This window comes from Anas platyrhynchos, chromosome 7 (genome assembly GCF_047663525.1).
Source record: "Anas platyrhynchos isolate ZD024472 breed Pekin duck chromosome 7, IASCAAS_PekinDuck_T2T, whole genome shotgun sequence".
NCBI lineage: Eukaryota > Metazoa > Chordata > Aves > Anseriformes > Anatidae > Anas > Anas platyrhynchos.
Window position 1 is genome coordinate 14723545 of NC_092593.1, and position 21454 is coordinate 14744998.

The 21454-nt window shown below is 53.7% G+C and overlaps 1 protein-coding gene across 7 annotated transcripts in view; it reads right to left on the bottom strand.

Moving 5' to 3' along the window:
- LOC101792439 (uncharacterized) overlaps nt 1–21454 on the bottom strand; it is a 42442-nt gene that overhangs the window by 20427 nt on the left and 561 nt on the right. For 3 of the 7 annotated variants that reach the window (XR_011810577.1, XR_011810576.1, XM_072040769.1), the window contains exon 1: nt 17924–18052. Coding sequence is in view for 1 of the 7 variants with exons in the window: in XM_072040769.1 (XP_071896870.1) it covers nt 17924–18037 (114 nt within the window). In the remaining 6 variants the exon portion in view is untranslated. Of the gene's footprint in view, nt 1–17923; nt 18053–18291; nt 19429–21454 lie in introns of those variants that run through there. The other 4 variants (XM_038181779.2, XM_038181778.2, XM_072040770.1 and 1 more) reach the window with 3 other exon arrangements.

Sequence of the window (21454 nt, forward strand, 5' to 3'; positions counted from 1 at the left end):
TCGGTCTGAAGAGAAACTACAGCTTGCGGGAGGCAGGTGCCGGGGCTGCACGCACGGGGTCCGTCCTGCGTGGGTAAAAAGGTGAGGCAGGGAAGGAAGAAATCAGACAGGAGGAGGAACAGCCACGAGGAGAGCGAAGCAGCAAGGCCCTGGCCTCTGTCACCTGCCTCAAAGCGGTGGCAGGGGAGGGCCCCCCTTCGCCCTGGAGGACACCGAGACCAATTTCCCACAGCAGTGAGCCCACTGCTGCTTCAGCGGGGCAGGATTTTCCAGACAGAGATGTGGGGGGGTGACTGAAATTGCTTTTGGGGAAGGAGCAGCTGGGAGAGACCCGCTGCCAGCAGAGGGGAGCCGGGGCAGGTTTGCAGAGCAGAGGGCCAGAGAAGACAGAGGACAGACAGAGGCGGTGGGAGAGATGGCAGGAGACAGAGACCGTCCCGAGGAGGCTGCGCTGAGCTTGCTGACACCCAGGCAGGCACCAGAAACGACAGGATTTAGTGGAGGAAGAAGGGAATTCTGTTTCCAAATCATTGATTTTAATCTTTGTCACCCAGATGAGCTTTCTTCCTTTACAAACATGACTTTTTGCCCTCCTGAACCCTTCCAATCTGCCTGTCCCCCTGTGCCAGCACCCCGACGGCTGTGCGCATCGCGCCAGGAAGCTACGCTCAACCTGAGCACATGGGCAGGACAACAGCACTCCTCTCTGGGAAACACCAGGGACAACCGGGATAACTCCGAGCCAGACAGCCACACAAACACCGAGCCCTTTTTTCTCCCATGCTCCCTTCCTGGTGGCACAGAGCATCACGGTTTCAGCTCACACGGTTGGGTTTGTCAGGCCGGAGGCAGCACCGTGGCACACTCAGCTCCTAGCACAAGCACGTGGAGACACGTAAATGCTGATCTTTCACATGTTGTTCCCGTTCTGGGTCCTAACTCACCCTCTCCTAAAGGCACACAGCAGGCCTAGGGCACCCTCTCATCTCCCACCTAAACCAAGCAGCGACTTCCAGCCCTTTGTTGCTCCGAGGTGGACCTGAGCCCTGCGCCCCTTCATTTACCCAGCTGCATGTCCTGCCTGCCCTGTGCACACTGCCCCAAAGCTCGATGGATAAATCGCTCACACCACACACGCACGGACCGTGCTGCCTGGCCGACGGGCCCGGTTTTCCACGCTCCTTGAAGCACCTCATTGCAAACAGGTTAACTCCCGAGTCGTGCCCATCTCACCACGCTCCTGTGTCCAGAGGAGGGGAGAGCCAAAGCCGCCTTCCTCACGCTACAAGGCGGTGATTAACCAAACCCTCAGGTCCTACCCTAATTTCTCCGACAAAGGTTTTGCAATAGGCACCACTGACCGGACGTTAGCTTCACCTGAAACACAGTCTCCCTCTGATTTCAGACATCCAGCCAGCCGGAGGGATGCAAAAGGCCCGCTTCCAAGAGCCGTACGCAGGATTTTAGCGAGCTGCAATGCTGCTGTGGGTTTGTGCCATCTGATGCAGCAAACCCCGTGGACACAGCATGTCAGGCACATCGCTCCACGTCGGCTGCTGAGCAGGCAACCCCAGCAGTCTCCCGGGAGAGGCTGCCAGACACATCTGATTTTCCAAGCCACAGGTTAAGAAGACAGATCAAGGTGCCTTGGCTGTACTTGCTTTCTTGGCTGCTCACTTCAGCAGAGCCATGCGGCGGGAGGCAGTCGAGGCAGCAGGACAGTTTGGTGACTCCTCCAGCTCCGTTTCTTTTTTGGTCGGTCCTAGCAGCTGGAACAGCAGCAGGGCTTACAGCGGGCCCGCTAATTGCAGAGGAGCGACCACGGCAGTTACCTAACGCAGCCCAGTTTCCTGGGTTTCTTTTCTTCAAGAGGAAGAGCTGCCGGCTTGGGCTCACAGCTAGAGAATACAGAGAAAGCCACAACCTCTGCAGGCTGTACTCGTGCGAACGTGCACGTCAGTGGTACCTCCAAATGCTCCCAAAGGTGCCATCCTGAGCCGTTCCCCAGTTTTTCCTCCCTGCCTCTGCATTCAGCACAAGCTTACCCAGCTCATCCGTGGCCACTTCCAAAGTATCTCCACCACTGCCATTGTTCCCAGAAAAAGAACGGGTCTTCGCCATGGTTGGGGCTGACTGATCAGAGAGAGAGGCCCAAAAATACACGTTTGGTACGTACATGTTCCTGAGAAGAATTTCTCTACCTTATCTGTTGTCCATCACGGGAATGCCCAGCTATGGTACACACAGTTCCCCCAGGGACAACGTAGGAATCGCTGGTAGCTTCATGCAAACTCCCACTTTGGTCGGATTAGCTCCTAAATCATCTCAAAGCAGTGGAAAAAAAAAACATCTAAACCATTTATGGAACCACTCAAAGGTCTTAAGCATTCTTGGCTCCCTTTCTTCATTTTTTTCAGGCAGGGGACCTCCAAGGTGACCTGAGCTCCTGATCCCTTCCTTACTGTGGGATCCCCCTTTTGTTTCAGCAGCGCACCGCGCTGCCTCTTGGACAGTGCTGCTCCCACAGCCCTGCTGGCAATGCAGGGTTGCAAGGATGAGCATCCACCTGGTGGCACCAGCGCCAGGAGATGGCATCACCCAGCATCTGCCCAGCTTTCAGCGGGTCCCCACCCTGTTTGGCCACAGAGCTCCTTTGGATGACTCCTTGGAAGGAAGAAAGTCCTAAAGAGCACCCAAAGAGCAGATCTTCCCCACTGCCCACCTGGGTGCTGGCACAGGCACGCAGCAAGCACCAGGAGCCCCAGCCCGGATGCACACAGGTGACAGGATGCACACATCCTGACTTTCTTTTCTTCTTCTTTGCACATTTTCAGCTCCTCAGTCCCCAGCTCTCTACGTGGGCCTCTCTAAACACCCCCCTCTCTTTCAGAGGCTTTCCAGCCAAGCAGCCCGTGGGCCAGGCCATGAGTTGGGTGTAAATCAGTGCAGCTTGGCAGTGCTAACGTCCACCCTCTGAGAACTTCCCTCCCTCCACCATTTAGCAGAATTATATGACATGTCTTTCATCTGTCCTCGCCGGTTAGCTTGCCATTCCCCTTCCCTGGCCCCCGAGCCTCCTGCTTTGCTCTGAGCTCCCTGGAGGCTGGATCAGTCACTTATTTGCAATGTAAAGCGCCTCTCAGATGCAAACAAGCCTGAGAGAGGCAGGTTCATCCCCACTTGTGCAGCAAATCCAGCCCTTCCTTTCCTGGCAGCGGCTCCCTGCGGCACACGCTGCTAAAGGGAGAGCTGTGCCCCTTACTGTCCGCACCAAAGCAGGGCCTGGCACAGAGGTCTGACCCCACAGAGGCCCTCAGCTCTCTCTGTTATCCCTGGAGCTGCCGGTGACAGCCCACCGAGCGCCTCTGGGCAGGCAGGACACCATTAATGACTTCTTGTTGCTGTGGTGATATTGATGGGTGGTCCCTGGAGCTGCTGGGAAAGCTTGGGAAAAGAAAGAAGCGGGTCAAAAAATTCAGCACCAAAGTGTGTTTGCGTACAAAGGGGCAGCTAGGTGGCAAGCCAGGTGGGTTCAGCAGCACCTCGCCCCTCCCAGCTCATCCTCCCTCCCAGGAGGACATCCCGGGGCTCTGCTGAGCCACGGCTCCTGCCAGCAGCAGGCCCCTGGAGCTGCAGCACGACGCTGTGCGAGGATTTCTGCAGGCCTTGCCTTCCCAGGCGTTATTTCTGCAGCTTCACCCTGGCAATTTGTTTCACGTGCGGAGTCAGAAAAGCTTGTCTGCGGTGAAATCCCCTGGAGCTCTGCCAGCGGGCGCAGAGCCAGGATCTGCCCCCAGCTCTCCGAGCGCCTCAGCACCGGCGACAATTTCATTCAGCTGCCGCCACAGCCCCCGGGAGCCCCCAGCCTTGGCAGAGCTGCTCCGAGCGTGGAAAAGCTGCTGTCACACACTGCTCCTTGCCCTGTTTCCTGGAGGTTTCACCCCATGAAGCCTCTCTCTCAGCTTCCTTCTCCCCAACACGCAGCCTGGCACCATCCCTTGCCCTTCATCCCGGTCAGGTAGCGGCCGCTGGCAAAGCCAGGCTGTGCTGTGCTCACAGCTGGGCCTCTCACCTTGCACAAGGCCCCCGGGGATGTGGGGGACAGGAACCGGCTTTCTAAAAAGTCGATTCTCCCTTCGGCCTTGCTCTCTCTGGGAAAAACATTTCCAACCCATGCTGCTGACACGATAATAGCAGAGCAATGAAGTCCCAGCGGGCCTCCCCTCTGCGCGTGCTTTTTATCCAAGCCCAAGAGGCGTACAGACTGCACGACACTCGTTTTGCGGGGCAGATTTCGGTACAGCTAGTAAATCCTACAGCACGCAATCCTCCTAGCAGAGCCTCTGCCTTTTCTGCTGTGCTTTGTCCAGGAGCTGGTCTGCACACGCATGGACTCACAGGAAAGCTTTCTGCTTCACACAGGGCATGCGATGGCCTGGTGGGCCCTCTCACTCCGGAAAATTGCTACTGGTTTGGATGGAATAAGGATACCCACAGGGGAGCGGTACCTGCAGCAGCATCACGGTGCTGTCAGTTTTGCCAGTAACTGCCCAGCGTAGATCAGATCCAATCGATGTGTCAGTGTTTCCATCACTGATGCATTCAGGTGCTTTGCTTCCACGTGAACTCAGGACCTGGAGACACAAGCATGCTGCACCTCTCGTCTGCATCCTCCGATAAACGTGATTTTAATGGATTATGGAGTCTGAAAGCACTTTATGTCAGGGACCAATCCCAAGAGCAAAATTCAGTGAGTTTCTCCGACATCACATGTGGCTGTTCATCACAGTTATTAGGCAAGGATCCGAGGCACACGGAGGCCTGGCCAGCACCGACAGAAGCTCTCCCATATAGCAACCCTTTGATCATGCTGTCAGCATCATTTATTTGCTTGTGTTGCACATTCTTGAACGCTCCAGTAAATTATTTCTCCCAGTTGACTATCAGAGACAAAGGCTGCTCTTTCAACTTGCATTTGCACCTCTTCCCTTCACCTCCATTTCAATTAGCTATGGAAATGATTTCTTCCCTCAGCCCCATTTGTCAGCCTGCCTGTACTGGAAGCTTTAGGAACACCAATGCCTGGAGAAGACTCCAGTGCCTATAGGGAAGGCTGTGGCTAGCAATTAGCAGGCCAAATTGCTCTGCTTGACCTGCTGCAGAGCACAGCAGCAGCTGCAGCACCCTGTCCTGGCTGGGCACAAGGAGAGGGGGGCCGTGAGCACCAGGGGTGGAAGGGAGGAGGTTTCACCACAACCAGGTGTGGCTGGACAGGGATGAGAGCTGGCTTATCTCTCCGGGAGGTGGGGGAGGCTGTAGGAACACACCTCCTCCTTTAAACGGGATAGATTCCAGGTGGGAGAATCTCTTTGGGATGTCTTTAATCCCAGCTGGACACAAACTCCCAAGTGACCCCACGGGAACAGGATTTGGGGAGTCCAGGCTGGAGGCGATACAGATCCATGGGATTTCTCACCACACCCACACCTGCCCTCACCTCACTCTCCAAAAAGCATTGTCAGTAAAATGAGCACCATGTCATAAGTGGCTCCCTGGCAATGTTTTAACGTCACCATTAAGAAGCACATTCTGTGAAAGAGTAATATCAACAAACGCAGAGCCACGAGGACCCCCACGCCCCTTCCCAGGATTGCTGCAGGCCCTGAAGCTGGCTGCTCCCAGCCGGCTCTGGGCTATTCCCCTAGCAATACGAGTTAGTTATCACGACTTCCATCCCATTCTGCAAAATGTCCCTTCCATATGTCTCTCAGGAAGGTTGCTATATTCTTGTTAACCTTTTTTATTTTTTTTTTAAACTGTGAAAAAAAAAAAGCACGGAGCAAAGTTGCTGACGGAAGCCATTGCATGCAGATTGAGATTATGGAGACACCGCTAAGAGCTGAACCAGAAGCATCACAGCTGAGCTGCAGGGAAACCACCAGCTGCTTTCTAATAACTAATCTCCTGCTCCTGTCTCATGGCACTGAAAGTCTGCAGCTTTGGGGTTGACTCAAAGCACCCACAGCTGCCCAAAGGTGGGACAGAACCACTCTATGGATACCACCAGGTGATATTAACCAAAAGAGGGGAAATACTGCCTATGCAGATACCCAGTCACTGCTGATAAACAAATATGAAACCTTTGTAAACTTTTTTTTAAGGAGTACCTTGAGAAGACAGGGGGCAGATGCTGCAGCCGATGTGAGGGTAGGACTCTCACACACCACAGCACCTCCGCAAGGGATTTCACCTCAGCTTCCCAAATACTGCCCATCAAAAATTCCTACCCGTAGCTATAACACCTCAGAAAGTTTAATTACCACTTAAGAAGGAGAAGACAAAATGAGCTACATGACCTTTCCCACCCCAGACCCCGTAGGCCAGCCTTATTTAAGGCAACTGGGAGCCTGAAAAGCCAAACATTAGTGTTGGCAGATGAGCGGATGGATGGGTGGCTGCCAGCATAATCCATCTTCCCACTTGCCTCTGTAGGGCTGGGTGACATTCAAAGCTAGCTCCTTCCCCATGCAAGGAGACATGCAGGGATGCAATGAGCAGGGCTTAAAGCGGGCTCATCAGCTGGCAGGAGCAGTAGCAAAATGCTTTATGGCTGCTATTTAACATCGCAGGCGAGGCTATAAACAAGAGCCGCCAGGCTGTGACAGAAGTGGGGGACGTAACGACCACGGTGGATTCGCTGTAAGCCAACCCCTGAGCAAGTTGTAAAAATCCATCAGGACCTTGTCAGCTTTCCTTTGTGCATAAACGCTCCAAATCCCGCCAACCTTTTAATCAGAGCAGATAAAATCATCAAAGGGGACACAGCTACAGCCTCATGGAAAGTTTCCATCTCGGCTCAGCTTGGAATTTTTTTGTTGTTTGAGGTTCCAAGACGAAATCCCCCAATCAGTGAAAAATAAAGAGAGTGAAGTCTATTTTGCAGGAAATTTCTTCACCCAGGCAAGGCTCCCACTCCCCGGCCGAGGCAGGCGCAGCAGCAGCTGCGATGCACAGAGACATGGTGAGTTGCTCTCAGCCCCTAAGGAAAGGACACCGAAACTCACAGCCTCCAACATATCCCAGTGCTTTCTGTTGCTCAGGGAGGATTCAAAGCTCAAAGAATTTCCTTCATCTACTTACTGTAACACTGCTCTGCAGCACAACTTTTCCATGCTGACTTTAATGTTGTGTGTTTGTGCCTGTAACACCCCAAAGGGCAGTCAGATCTCTGCCTGCCATACGGTACATCCCAGATCAGAATACACGTTGTGGGTTTTGGTTTTTTGTTTTTTGTTTTGCAAGGGCTGAAACCTTCAGCATTGTCTACACCTGCCGGCAAACATCGGTGCTGCTGATAAAGCCAGGCAGAGATGCCGAGTGCAGAAACAACCCCAAGCAAGATTTGGACCTGGGACCCCAGGTGAACGAAGCTTCCTGCCTAACCCTCTGCAGCAGCTGGCTTCTCTGAACTCGCCTGCATGATGTGAGCCAGAAAAGCTCTCGTTCCCATTGACTAGTGCCCATATGCCACCTCTAAATATACTTACGTATTAGCATTTATGTGACATTCGGTACAAAATCCATATGGCTCCTTTCAGCAAGCAGGAACAGCAAAAAAGGGGGAAGTGCAGAGAGTCTGGAGACAGAGCTTGCAAAGATCTCCTTCTGAGCGCCATAAAATGTTCTTTGCAGGTGGGCAGTGCTAGAAGAGCGTGGGGGCTCCTCACAGACCACATTTTCTGTTTTTGCAGGAAGCTAAACTGGATTTCTTTTAGATGAAGCATCTAGGAGCAATTCCTCTGGAACAGAAGTTGGGGAGCAGAGCAGCTCCAGGTCTAGGGTGAGGGGTGGCACAGCCTCAGTGAAACAGCCTCGCGTTACCTTGAGCAAAACCATTTGCTGTCACTGCCTAAACCTGCCAGCCCTACCCACGACGGCTCCTGAAATCCCAAAATTGTTCCATCCCTTGTGGGTACGTACTGGGTGAGGCTTCATCTTGACAGATAGCGAGGAATTGATCACAGAACTCAAGCCATAGCTGGTTGCTTAGCTACCACGGATCGGTACACAGCCAGGTTCGCTGTGTGCAAGCAGCCCAGCGCCAGCCAATTACCCGTCATTACGACCCTAAAAACGGAGCTTTCCGAGAGCTGGGAACAACCATGAGCCAGGTAAAAAGGGAACCTCGAATCCTCAAATAGAAAAATACAAATGACAACTGAGAGCTGGTTGGTTTTTTTTTGGCTAGATGTTCAAAGAGCCACAGTCATGCAGCTGAAGAAAATAAATACATTGGCTTGGAAAAAAATCAGATTCTTGTTTGTTGGGAAAGCGAAAGCAAGCGTGGTGTGTGTATAAACACTGGGGACATGGCAAGGGATAAATAAAAATGGCAGACTAAGAATTGCAGAAAACTGATAAGGGAAAAAAAAAAGACAAAAAGAGGAATAAAGAGCTGCAGGATTAATGATGGCATGAGGTAGCTGAGATATGTTGGGTCCTAAAAGCATGGTCTCATTCCAGCAGTGGAACAGCAGCCGGGTGCAGTGCTGTGAAGGCAGAGCAAGCAGCAAGCCGCCTCTGTCAGCTGCTCAGCACTGTCTGGGGAGCTCTACAACATTACCCTGAGATCATTCACTTCTTTTGGTTTGGTTTAATATCAAGACATGAGATAAGACTGGCCATAGATTTGGGTCTGGTTGGCAGATAGATCAGAGCAGCGCGTTCCTGGTGGCTGGGAACAGGAGCTGGACCACAGCAGACTGGAGAAAGCTGCGTGATCTCCTAGTGATTTCCTAGAACAATCTTCTGGGGGCTGTGATGAGTAGTGGCAATGGGTAAGACGCAGGTAACAGAGCCCCGTGTCTGTGGGAGGCAGAGCAGCAGAACCAGCAGGTACAGTGGTTGCAGAGATCTGCTGAAGTCTCTCCACCTCTTGATACACAGACACGTGGCTATTGCTGTTTAACAGACTGTGAGGAGCCTCGTGGTTATTTCTCACTGTCGAGTGCTATTCTTTCATGTTCCAGCCCCAAAGATCAAATCGTTAAATCTCCCAGAGCCGTGACCTTCCTCTAGCAAGGTCTGCCTTTCATCTCCTGGAGGCTCGGTGCCGGGTGCGGGGACGAGCTGCTGCACTTGGCTGCGTTATTAGCAGCGTATTCATGAGCACGCACTGCGTAGCTGCTGGCAGGTCACTCACTCGTGGGCTCATCTGGGGGCTGATTCATCACCGTGCCTGTAAACAACTCGTGTTTGGCACCGCTGGTGTCCAGCCTCTCTTCTCCCCAGCAGTTCATCTTCCCTCCTCTCATATACGTGACAACAAAAGCAGCTGCAGAGGTTTCTGCCTCCCTTGCAGGCGCTGTGAAGTGCAGCCACGCTCCATCTGGTCACGTCCCCACGACAACTTACTCTCCCTGAAGAAACTGTTAATAGTGCTTCTGTGTCACGAAGTGTTTTCTGGTGTTGGATTTGAGCACAGCCTCAGGGAAAGGTGAGTTACAGAAATCTTAGAGACCTGGTGCCAATTTCAGGAGAGTCAGTCTGTGAGAGAGAAGGGAAGTGCCTTGCTGCTGCTGTGGAGGCCAGGCCATCTGGCTGAAGGGTTGTGCTCTGTCCCAGAGGCCAGCACTCAGCAGCTGAGGCCATTTCTGTACATCCCAAGCCATCTTCCCTGCGTAAGGACAGGGCTTTGGGACCCCCATGAGAGCCGGGGGAGTTCTGTCACCTCTCCTGCCCGCTGTAGATCTGCCCCAAATTAACACCGTCTGATCCTAGTCTCTTGTTTGCTATAAAAGCCCTCAGGTGTGTAAACCCAGGCACAATGAAACAGACCCCGGGAAATAATGGGCTTACCTGATCATATCCCAGCTGGCAGCGCTGCCTAGAACATGGTGGAAATTTTGAGTTATTAAAATTAATGAAGGAACTGGCTATTCTTGAATAATTCATTACGTATCAGCTGCTGCTGAGGTAATAGGAGCTCAGCAAGATCTTCCTTAGCACCGCACAGTGCCCAAAAATCTTTAAATAAAAAAAAATAAAATCAAAGATTAGCTAAGGATTGAAGGACTTTCTCCACATGAAGCGAGAGGCCCCTGTTCTGGTTGTTGAGGTGATCCAGCTGCCATCTGTGGGAACAGCCAAGGTCCCTCACATGAAGTCACCCAGCTGACACCACAGGTTTTTACCAGGGCATGAAGCACTCTGCCTCAGCCATCGCATTTTGCAGAAGGTAACGGCTCCATATCTCACGACTCTTGCCCAAATCAAGTTGAGATTTTGATATTTGCTATAAACTAAGGATGTCTGAAGATGCTGACTTGCTTTTCTGGTCATTATGTTTGACAATATGCTAGCTGAACGTGCAAAGATGTAGGCACTGCCATCCTGAGCATGCAGTTCTTCAGGTGCAAGCTTTGCTGCTGCTCGAGGCTTTTGTCAGCACGAGAATCAAATTACCCACAGCCTGGACAGTGTCAGAGCTGGATTTGGGAAGCACGTCAGTAGCCCCGGAACAGAGTCCTGTTAACTTAATCTTGTGCCACTGGATGAAACAAGGGCTCTGCCTCAACTCTGCTGGCCAATGGTGAATGTGCAAAAGCAGCAGGAAAAGCAGGCACTGTCATTAGGTGGCTGTCGAGAAAAGGAAAACTGCACATTCCTCTTCCTCTATTTCCTCCTTCTGCAGAGGTCAGAGGGATTGGAGTTAATGAAGAAAAAAAACAGGTAAAGGCAATGAACACCCTCCTTCCTCCCAGCTGCTGCTACAGGGCCTCCTAATGCAATCACGAAACTCTCCGAGGGCCACACAGATGCAGACCCTCCAGCTCTGATGGTACCCTTCTCAGCTCCAGCTCTACCCAGCACAGCCTTCCTCTGCCCGCTGCCACGGCTGCCTTCCCATCCTGAGCTGTAAGGAAACAGGGACTGCACCATGCTATCAAAGGGCCGTCCACGAAGCACGCCTGCCTCCCGACACACCACCAGGGCAGCACCCGAGGGCGTGTGGTTGGGTCTATGCAGATGCTTTGGGCTAGAAAGTTTTCCTGCCTTTCACCTCTGTTTGCTTCTCCTTTCCTCTCTTTTTTTTTTCCTGTTCTGTTCCCAAAATGGCACCTGACTGGTGACGATGTACAGCCTCCCTGTTTAAGAGGCACCTCTCTGACCTGGCAGACAACTCCAGCTGCTGCGTGGCGTCCTTCCTGCGTTCCTTGAGGAGACCAGGGGGCTTTACAGCATTTTCTCCAAGCACGGCATCATCCCTGAGATGTGATCACATGGCGGTGCTCAGGGAGCTCCAGCAGGGAGGCAAGAGTAAATCATTAAAAAAAACACACCACAAAAGGCCAGAGAAATCCTGGAGAGCTGCTGTTTGCTTCCAAGTGATCCTGTGAGGTAGGGACTGTCAGGAAAGCAGTGGAGCACAGGTTTTACCTGTTCTGATACAATCCTACTGTTTTCAGGAAGACATTAAAAGCACATTTCAATGAAAACAATTTTGGTAGAGCCTGGAGCCCATTCAAACATCCACCTGCTTTCTTCTTCCTCAGCCTAAACAATGAAAAAATGTCAGAGAAGGCAACAAGCCCAGCACTTCCTCCAGGCAGAAAGGAAGGCAGCCGTGGTGTACCCCAAGATGCCCGATAATCTAGACGCTTCGGTTACATTTTGACACCTTAAGGAAATCAAACGGATGCAGCTGGGTCCCTGGGGAGGCTGGTGCAGCTGGGATCGCCAAGCAGCCCGTCAGGGGCTCGCAGAGACGCGTTTGTTTCCTGGATGCAAGTGAGGGAACAGAAGGGCCCTTCTCCCACGCGGGCCCTCGGCGGTGCCGCGCTCACCACGCGCCCGGTGCTGCTGAGGGGGAGCCCAGCCAAGATATAGACTTGGCTGTGCCTAGGCAGGGAAAAAAAAAAAAAAGGGAAACGCTTTTAAATTTCCCCTAAGGGCATGGCGGAACCAAGCCACAGGGATGTGTTCGTACAGCTTCGCCTAAGGCGGTGTGAGCACCTCCTCTGGTGAATCACTGGGTCCCCAAAGCTTTTGCTCTTCCTGAGTGACTCCGGGTGTTTGGGGGAAATGCTGCCAGGTACAGGGATGACAGGACACTGCTGGGCTTACAGGATGCATGGCTGTGGCTGAGGGTCTGCGGGATGCTGCCTCAGCCTCCCTAGGATGATGTTTGGCATCAAGAACCTACTACCTGACTTATCCCCCTTTTACCTCAATTTTTCTGCCCACTGCTACTTTATAGCCTTCCAAAAAGCATCTCCCCAGCCCGCTGCCAGAATCTCTCAGGAAGCTGGTGAAAGCAGTTCCTCAGTGATAAGCTGGAGATAAGGGGGCCAGGACCAGACCCACTCAGCCAAGTCCGAGGCTCCCTTGCAGCTGGAGCAGCCACATTTACAGGCACTAAACGAAGACCAGGCGCAACTGTTTCCATGTTAATTCCCCAGCTGCTTTAATTGGATAGGGGCTTCTAAGCCCCAAAGTAAGCTGTGTGAAGAGACAAAGCCGTATTTACCTCTTATCTGCTTAATCTTGGCTTGCCCGGTGCTACACGCTCAGCACACGTGTTCCTGCACTGAACTGGCCACGAGGCTGATGGCTTCTTTGGCAAGAGAAGGAAGAAATAAAACACTGCACCTGAAGTCACTGTTCAGATCCTGAACTGAGGGAGAGCCACTCGCTCCCAGCACTGCTCTCCCTCAAGCAAATTTGGTCAGCGAATGGAGCAGAAAGGGAACTGTCAAGAAACACTGCCACAGGCCTGATTTCATCCTTTGCTACTGATGTAAAGAACCCAACCAGAAGCAAGCAGAGGTGCCCGATTTTGGCTACTGCCAGGGTGAGGAGGCACGACACGGGGTACAGAGCTACCAAGGGAAGCTGCAGTGCAATTGGCAACCTCTTTGGGCCGCTTACCACATCACGAGGCAAGATGAATCAATAACATGTATCGAGCTGGGAAAGTTAATCTGCATCCAGAGCATCATCACAAATTAAAAGGAAATAAAATCGCTGGCTCCACTGGCTCTCATTACCAGCACAGTGGAGAGTAATTAAAATCCATGGGCCAAATTCAATGCTGAAAGAACTCTTTGGAAGCCGGGGGCGCTGTGCAAGGGCACTGCTTTTTCCAAACATGAACTGCGTGTTGCAGACAGCAGCGGGCAGCGGGCAGGGCAGGGTAAGCAGGGAACCCCTTCAGAGGAGAGGCATCCTGCTCCTACTCTTCCTCAGAGGAGTCGCACACCCGGGGAGGTGTAAGTAACAGAAACAACACAGTCGTGTAGAGGAGCACTGACTGTGTCCACTGGCTGCTGGCTGCCCTCAACAACACCAAGCTTACGACTTGTGAGGTCTCCCCGCTGCGGGCACAGCTTCTCCAAGCACAAGGCTCTGCTTTCCAAAGCCACACCATGCCCTCGGAGCGGGAGGGCTGCTACAGCACAGCTCGCAGGCAGGTTATCTCGCGCTGCACAAACCTGACTGCCCACAGGCAACAGAGCTGTTGCAACAGCTGCGGTAAAAAATGGGGCACATCAGGGCAAAACAGTTAAGTACCGCAAACCAGGCCTCCTGAGGGAGCGCCGGAGGATCTCCGTGTAATTGAGAGGTCTCCGCTCAGCTCGGGCCTGAGGTTTTCCCAGGTTAAGCTACTACAGCGAGGATTAGCAATGAAATCATATCGATCCCTACAAGAAGCAGAGGAACCACATCCTAAGGCGAAGATGAATGTGATCCGAGCGTGACCACGGTAAGTTACTGCCTGTAACGCAGGTTAAAACAAGAACTTGGTTAATTACAAGTGGGTCTCAAGCCATGGGAAATCTCTTGTCTCTAGTGGTATCCAGTGCTGCCAGGCAGCTGGCCTGAATTCAGCACACAGCTTGGGTTCTCAGCCCTCGTATGACCAAAAGAGAGGAAAAACTTCACAGCATTCACATTTTGGGAAGGGAAATATCCTGTGAGAGATGACCTTGCAACTCCTGCCCAAGGAGTCTTCCCTCTACCTTATTCAGAAGCGAACTTGGAGCACTCCAGCTCTTTGTTCACGTGGATTTAGGGTAGAGAAAGAAGGCTCTCAGCAGACTGCCCACTCAGCACTGCTTAGCACATCTTTGCCCCACAGCTACACCCTCTGCAGCTCGGGATCTGAGCTGCGAATGATGCAGAAAGGGAGTAGCTTGTCCTTTGTGCCAACATCTTGCAGTCGCTGCCTGCAGGCGGCTTTGTGCTCTCACTGCAGACTGGGGGAACCGAAAGCCCCTGCTCTTAGGAGCAGGCTGGCAGGGCTGGGCACGGTGCCTGGAGTGACAGGAACACCTCAGCACAGAGCTGATCACTGTCACTGTGCCCTGCTAGGCCTGAAGATGCAGCTGCAATTCAGCAGCGACCACGGCTGGTGCTGTGTCTGCTCCATCACACTCCGAACCGCTGCTTTACCTCCAGATCTCTCTGCAGGGTGGGCTCCCTGAGCAAGGTCCCCAGGATGAGGGCAGACTTGATCACAGGACTGGCAGGCGAGTTGTCCTTGAGGCAAGCTACAAAGTCAGCAGCTCAATCTGTCACAGCAGCTCTGCCTGGCCGTGACACCAGGATCCAACGTGTATCGCTGCTGGGCTAGGTCTGCACTGAGCTGTCTCTCCTCAGCATCCGAGGGCCCTTAACTCCCTTCTCCCTGGGGGAAAAGCCTTCCACGAGGGGCTCAGCCATGTGCTGACAGCTCTGTGAATCACTCGCTCGATGCCAAAGCCACTGCCACCTTTCAGTCAGCGGGTGCCTTCAGGCAGAGGGGGGCTGCCCCATCACAAACAAATGCCAGGGAAGCCCAGGAGGGGCCGTGCGGTGTCTGACTGGAGCAGCTCTAGCCCCGTACCTACAGCGCAGTGTCTGGCTGCTTCTGTGAGCACTGACAGAGAAGCAAGAGTGTAAACTCCCACTAGCATCTGCTGAAGCTTCATCTCCCCAAGGAAAAATATTTTTTTTCTTACACGTATCTTGAAGCATCTCAGCAGCAGGGGAGGCAAGGGCGTAGACGCTCTCACTAGCTAAAAACACTTGCAAAACACAAATCCGTGACCAATTAATAAGAAAACGCTGCTGCACTTTGACTTCCTGCCTAGGACGGGAGATGGAGAAGGATTTCAGAAGCATTTTTAGTTCATTCTTGGCAAGGAGCCTTTAGGACAGGTGCTGTTTAATTCCCCACCAGCTTATTTCTAGGAGATGAGGGGACTGTCTCAAACCCAGCTTGTAAAAGGTCTACAGAGGACCCTGAATTATTCCAGGCCCCAAGCTGTTCCATAGCTAAACAAATAACAAAAGATGGTGGATCTTTTTTCCTTTCTCCCCTTGTGCTTCACCTTGAAGCAGCTGTTAGCAAAGCCAGAGAACTCCTCTGCCCCTCAGTGTATTTCATGCAGCCTTGGCAAAGGAACAGCAGCCTGTCATCTCATGAATATGGGAATTGCCTAATTCTCCAGCTATTCTCATTACCTCAGCCGGAGGGTCCCAGCTTTCCATAACTAATTCCTGAAACCACAGAGTTCCCACTGTCCTTGCTGTCCTTGAGCAGCACACGGCAGCTCCTCGCACAGCGATGCTGGTGCCTGCTGTGGTAACGGGGAGCGGGGAGGGCTCTGAGGACAAGGAGCCTGCTCCCAGCTCTCCTTGCAGTTCCCCGAGCTGCTCATCCTTTGTCCACATAACTCACAGCAGGGGGTTTTGAAACCAAGCAGTGCTGCAGGGCACACTGCAGTGGCTCAGGACTGGCCTAGCAGCCCTGAAGGCTGGGCAGCGGGCTGGCAGCAGGAAAACACAATCCTGTAGCAGCAGAGAACCCTTTGCTCTGCTCCCAAAAGCCTCTGAGCTCCCTGCAGCCCCCATTCGGCACCCCCACGAAGCAGGGGCTTGCAGCACTTCCCACCTGTCGCTTCATTCCTCCCCATCACGTATGTTCTCAGTCCATCTTCCTTCCACACATCCATCTTCTCCTCCCTCGCCATTTCTCCCAAGCCCGCTGGTGCTGCCAGCCCTGTCCGTCTTCCCAGGACTCAAAGCTGAAGCTGCTCCTCTGCTGCAAGGTGCTAATGGCTGCCAGCAACCAGCTGCGAGGGCTGCTGCGAGCTGCAAAGCAGATGGAAGCCGAGGCTGAGCTAATTACGAAGCAGGGACTGCGAAACTCGTGCAGACTCTGGCCAGAGGAGCCTCGCTTGTTCCCAGGGTCAAGCGGGCGCATCCTTGGCTCGTCAGCAGGTGACAGCTGAGATGGACAGGCACCAAGCTGCTCCTTTTGTGATAGAGGATTTTTTTCCCTGGAGTTTGCCAGAAGAGTATCTGCACTGATGCTAAATAAAAAGTGGATTACGTCTTCTAGAGGCTCGATCTTCGTGCTCCGCAATTGGCTACATGGAAGCAGCAGCAGGAATCACCTTGGACGTCCATGGTTTTGTAACCAGAACCTCCTTTCCAATTAGTCATATTACAGGGCTGTAAATACGATAGTTCCATCAATAGTATGGAGCAGTCATGCTGCATTTGTATTAACATAAATGAGTGCTAATGTGCCACAGAGCTAATCTGATATGACAGGAATTGGCTGGTGCCCAGCAGTGGAGGCCCCGGAGCTATGCTTGCTCCCTCTTCGCTACGGGAACTGTCCCTCCGAAACGCTGGAAAGGAACCAAACTGTGAAACCACAGCTCGCCCGCCAGCAGCAAGTGATGCCTCTTGCAACTGCACTGCCCTGAGGTGCCCGGCCTCTTGTTTCTTTGGGGATGTTTGTCAGAGAGGAACTTTAACTCCTACCAAGTCACAGAGTAAGAAATACGGGTTGCCAGCATACCTCATAAGGTTGGATCAGCCTGCCCAGAAATCTGCAATCACCAGCTGGGTGTTAAAACCCAGACAAGGCATAAGAGCACTCAGCCTGCTCCTTTCCCTCTCCCCTGTGGCTACTGGGAGCTATCCAATGTCACCCAGTCGGCAGCGGGCTTCTCTTACAGCGGTGCAGCTTTAGGCTTTGTGAACGCTTTGGGGCAAACCTTGTCCTGTGCTGTGCCCTACAGACAGGGCAGCGAGACTTAAACCTGAGACTGCAGCCGGGGCTCTTCGGTTAAAAACCTTAAATGGGATGGACAGAAGCACCGGATGGGAACCAGACCTCGCACACGGTCCACCTCCTGTTCAGGCTTCCCCTTCGTGTGCCAGGCTGTCACACAAGTCACAGCAGGTGTCCGGGCTTTCTGCATTTACCTCGTCAGCCCCGTGCATGCCTTGCTGTCTGGCTGCCCACTGACAGCCTCACCCATCACAGAGCTCCGGGGTTCTGCCCCAGCACAAACCAAGCAGCCCCCACGGACCCGTTTTAAGCAGGCAGCACCCTTCTCACGCTTACAGACACCAACATTTCGGCATACGCAACAGCAATATCTCAAAGCCCCAGAGCACACGTGGCCTGCAGTGCCCAGAACAGCTCGTGGAACAGCTGATAAAAATGAGGGAGGATTTCATTAGAGGACATGTGGATGAATACCTCCACCAGAAGCCTCAGGATGTGCGACACCCAGTTCAGCTTGTGGCCGTGACTCCAATCTCTCCGCTCCCCGCTCCCCCACCTGCACAAGGGCTCGGTAAGGCGTCCCCAGCTTGCAGCAGGGGGGCTCTGAGCCTTAACTGAGGGCTGTGAAGCATTTCACGAAGAAGCCCTCACCTCCCCGAGGCCTCCCCTTCCCTTCCCCTACCACCAGCAGACCCGTGCCCACACTCACTCACCGCCTCCCAGCCACAAAGGCGAGGGCTGGGGGCAGGCAGGGCACGGAGTCCCCCGAGCCCCCCGCTACGGAGCTGCTGCCCCGGTACAAGGGCTGTTTGCCATCCCCATCCCCATCCCCGTACCCATCCCCGTACCCACCTGCGGCTCCCGGCCCCGCTGCTCCTCCCGTGCCCGCCCGGCAGCGCCGAGCCCCGCAGCCGCCGCCCGCCCCCCGTGCGCCCGCGGGGCCGGGCCCGGCTCTGCCGCCGCCATGGCAACGGCGGGAGGGGCGGGGCCGCCGCCAGAAGGGGGAATTTGGGGAGAAAAGCCCCTTTTTGGGGTCCCCCCCCCGAGCCTAGGCACGGCTGCGAGGTGCTGGGTGTGACCGAGCGCCGGCCTTTTGTCTGCGAGGCAGCTCGGGGGGGTCCCGGCCCCATCCCTCGTCCTGCGGCGGGGGCTGGGGCTGTGTCACCCCAAAAACAACGTCCCCCTTTCCCACGCCGGCTCCCCCCGGCCCCCTGACTCACCGGGACTTTCAGGGGTGCCACTCGAGCCCCCCGCAGCCCGCAGGGACGTGGCGAGCTTCGTGGTGTCCTCAGCTGCTGCCAGGACCCGGCGCTGCAGCGCTGCCCGCTTGGAGCTGGCTGTGTTCAGCTCTGGCTGTGTCCATCCCATTTACAAGGTTTTATTTTTTTTTCCCTTCTGAGGCCTGCCAGACTCTCATGTCACCTTCACGGAGGGGGCTTTCAGGAGCATCACGCTTGCAGAGCGTCCTCCACCGAGGGCTCTTAAATCACAACCACACAAAGCCTGCAGCGAGCCTCATCTCCCAGAGGAAGAGACAGAGCCAGAGGTCGCTCAGGGTCCCAGAGGTGTTCCCGGCACCTCTTCGGTGAAGAGTTTTTTCCTGTGCACAAGGACACCTGGAGGATGTCTCAGCGTTGCTGTGCTATAAGGAAGGACGGTGAGGAGAAGTTGGAGACCTATTGCCATCGATGACCTTTCCAGCTCCTGCTGCTACGGGCTGCCTCCTCCTCTGTGCGTGCTCATTTGTGGATAGCCCTCACCCTGCTGCTTGGAGAACGCGTCCGGTCCTCCTCGCGCCTGATGTTCGTGATGTTTCGCAGTGCAGAGCAGGTCTCTGTGCCAGGTTCAGCTCCTGTGGAAATGGGCAGTGAAGACTGGGAGGCGAGAGGTGGAATAGCATCGGGGTGATCGATCGCCCGTCCCCGGCTCCCTGCTCCAGTTACAGCCGCTCTGCGAGGCCAGGAGACGCCCCTGGACTTTGCAGCGTAACGCTGGAGCTCATGCCTGGGTCTCTGCTGGAGATGAGCATCCTGTTGTTTGCGAGTCCAATTACAGCTAAAGCTGGGGAAAAAAAAAAAAAAAAAAAAAACAAAAAAAACAGAAACAACTGTCTAGGTAAATAGGAATTTTCCTCAGTTGCAGGGGCCAGCAGAGGACACTGCTTTGCCTCCTGTTCCTTTCAGAGGCTGTGTGGTTTCTGTTCCTTTTGCTGCCATCTTGCTGCCCCATGACCTTCTGGTGGCACCTCTGGCAGGAGAACAGCTGCTGCCCCTTCAATTTTATCCATATCCATCAGAGAAATTCGTTCTCCAGATCGCTTGTTGCTGCTGTAGCAATACTGCTCCTGTACAGCTTTACTTAGGAGAGGGAAGAAACAAAACCACATGACAAACGGGTCCGATTTATCCCAGCAACAGAAACCTGCAATTCAGCTCAATCGCCCCCACAGGCCAGCTTAGACTGCATCAATATTTAATGCCCTGAGTGCTGCTGCTTTCGCAGCTCCAGCTTCCCCTCTGCCCCTGCGCTCCTCACCATGTCTGTCACCCCAGCGGCCAGGCAGGGCACCCCTGGGCTCAGTCTCCAGGCTGCCTGGGCAATGTGCTTTGTACCCCAAGGGACACAGCCCTGGCTGGCTGCACACAGCCAAATGCAGCCCCGTTCCCTGCTTGGCTGGACCACCTGTATGATGTATGACCGAGCAACTTCAGCTCAGCTTTCTGGGCACGCCTGTGGGCTGTGGCGAGGCAAGTGGCAGCAGGGCTGGTCTCAGCTCGGGCTGGTTTGGGGTGACCGTGTTAACCCAGAGAGGTGATTGTGTAAGCCAGAGTTCACCCAGCAGCAGGCTGGAGGTGAATTCTGTTCACTTGTGTCCGTTCCTGTTACTCAGGCAGGAGAATTTTATCCCAGAGGGAACCACGGTGAAATAAAGCACCAGCAGGACCGGGAAAGAGGATCACCCAAGCCCAGTCACATCCCTTCAGCCCGTCAGCAAACCACGGGGAACTGGATGGTCTCTGACTAGGTGGTGGCAGGCCAAAGGAGATCCACCTGTCCCCTCTGCACAGCTCAGTCACATCAGGCAGGAAGGGGAGAGGAGCTGCACCCCAGCACGCAGCAGCAGCTTGCTTCTGGCTCGCTCTGCCTGTGACAGCAGCGGGAGCACAGGCAGGCGGTGCTGGGGCACAGGGCAAGGAGGGCGAAGGCTCAGCAGCAGTGGGAGGCAGCACCCGGGCAGAAAGAGCGCTGTGGAGGGGGCTGTGGGTTGTACGTGGCCACAGGCACGTTCCCTCAGTGCCCTGCCGCCTTGGTTCCCCAGCTCTGTAAAATGGAGATAATTGAGATCTCCTGGTGATAAGCACAAAGTAAGGAGAGGCAGTTTTATTTATTGGGGCAGCGGCGGGGCGGAGGAATTTGCACTGCTGGGCTGGTAATAAATGACCCCACAACTTGAATTCCTCCAGCAAGGCCGCACCTTCCACCAAGCTCTCTGTTCACTTTAAAAAAGCCATTATCCAGCAAATTGCATATTGCAAAGGGGAGTTCATTATCCACTCCAATGGCAGTGAGTGGCAGAGGCCATTAACATTACAATAAGTGGCTTTTTGGTGAGGTGCTCTATAATTCACTCGGTATTTAACACTGGCCAGGGGGCCTCATCCCTTTACATAAAATACATTAAGCAAAGCACCTTTGTGAACGTCACCCCGTGCTGAAGAGCTGTTCTAATGAGGGTGAGTAGGAATAAACATAACAGCAGACGCTGCTGTCCCAAAATAGCTTGGGTCAGTGGCTGCACAGCAGAGGGGACAATGACAGCACAGAGGCCTGGTGGACTTGCAGGGAACAGCTGGCCTGCTGCAGCTCACCCGGAGAAGCTGGGCGTTTTCCAGCACTAGAGCTTGGCAGCTGCTGGGGGAAGCCTTTATCCCCTGGTACTCCCCCAGCCCCTCCACCCCGGTACTCGTAGGGCAGCTGGTTTATGATAGGCATGGTCTGAGACTAACAGCAGGGCTGTGCAGAACACGTAATTCAACAGCCACATGCAAGTGCGCTGGTAAATAATGGATTTTTCCACCAGTTAACTCTCCAAGAAAGGAGCTCAGAGCCAAGTCAGTGCCTTCCAACTCGCAGCCTGTTAGAAAATTTAACCCAGAGCACAGCTCTCCCTCTTGGCAGCTGCCCAGTAATTAATTCTAATGTATCGGCTGCATCTGAATGGCCTTGGGCTTCTGCCCAATATTTCTATTTATTTGTTTTCCATTCACCACTAAAATTAAAACTCAAAATCTTCTAGAGAAGATGGAAATCAAACATGCTGAAGCAGTACTGCTGCCCACATACAACCGGCAGACATCACTGTGCTTTTCTTCCTCTGCAGTT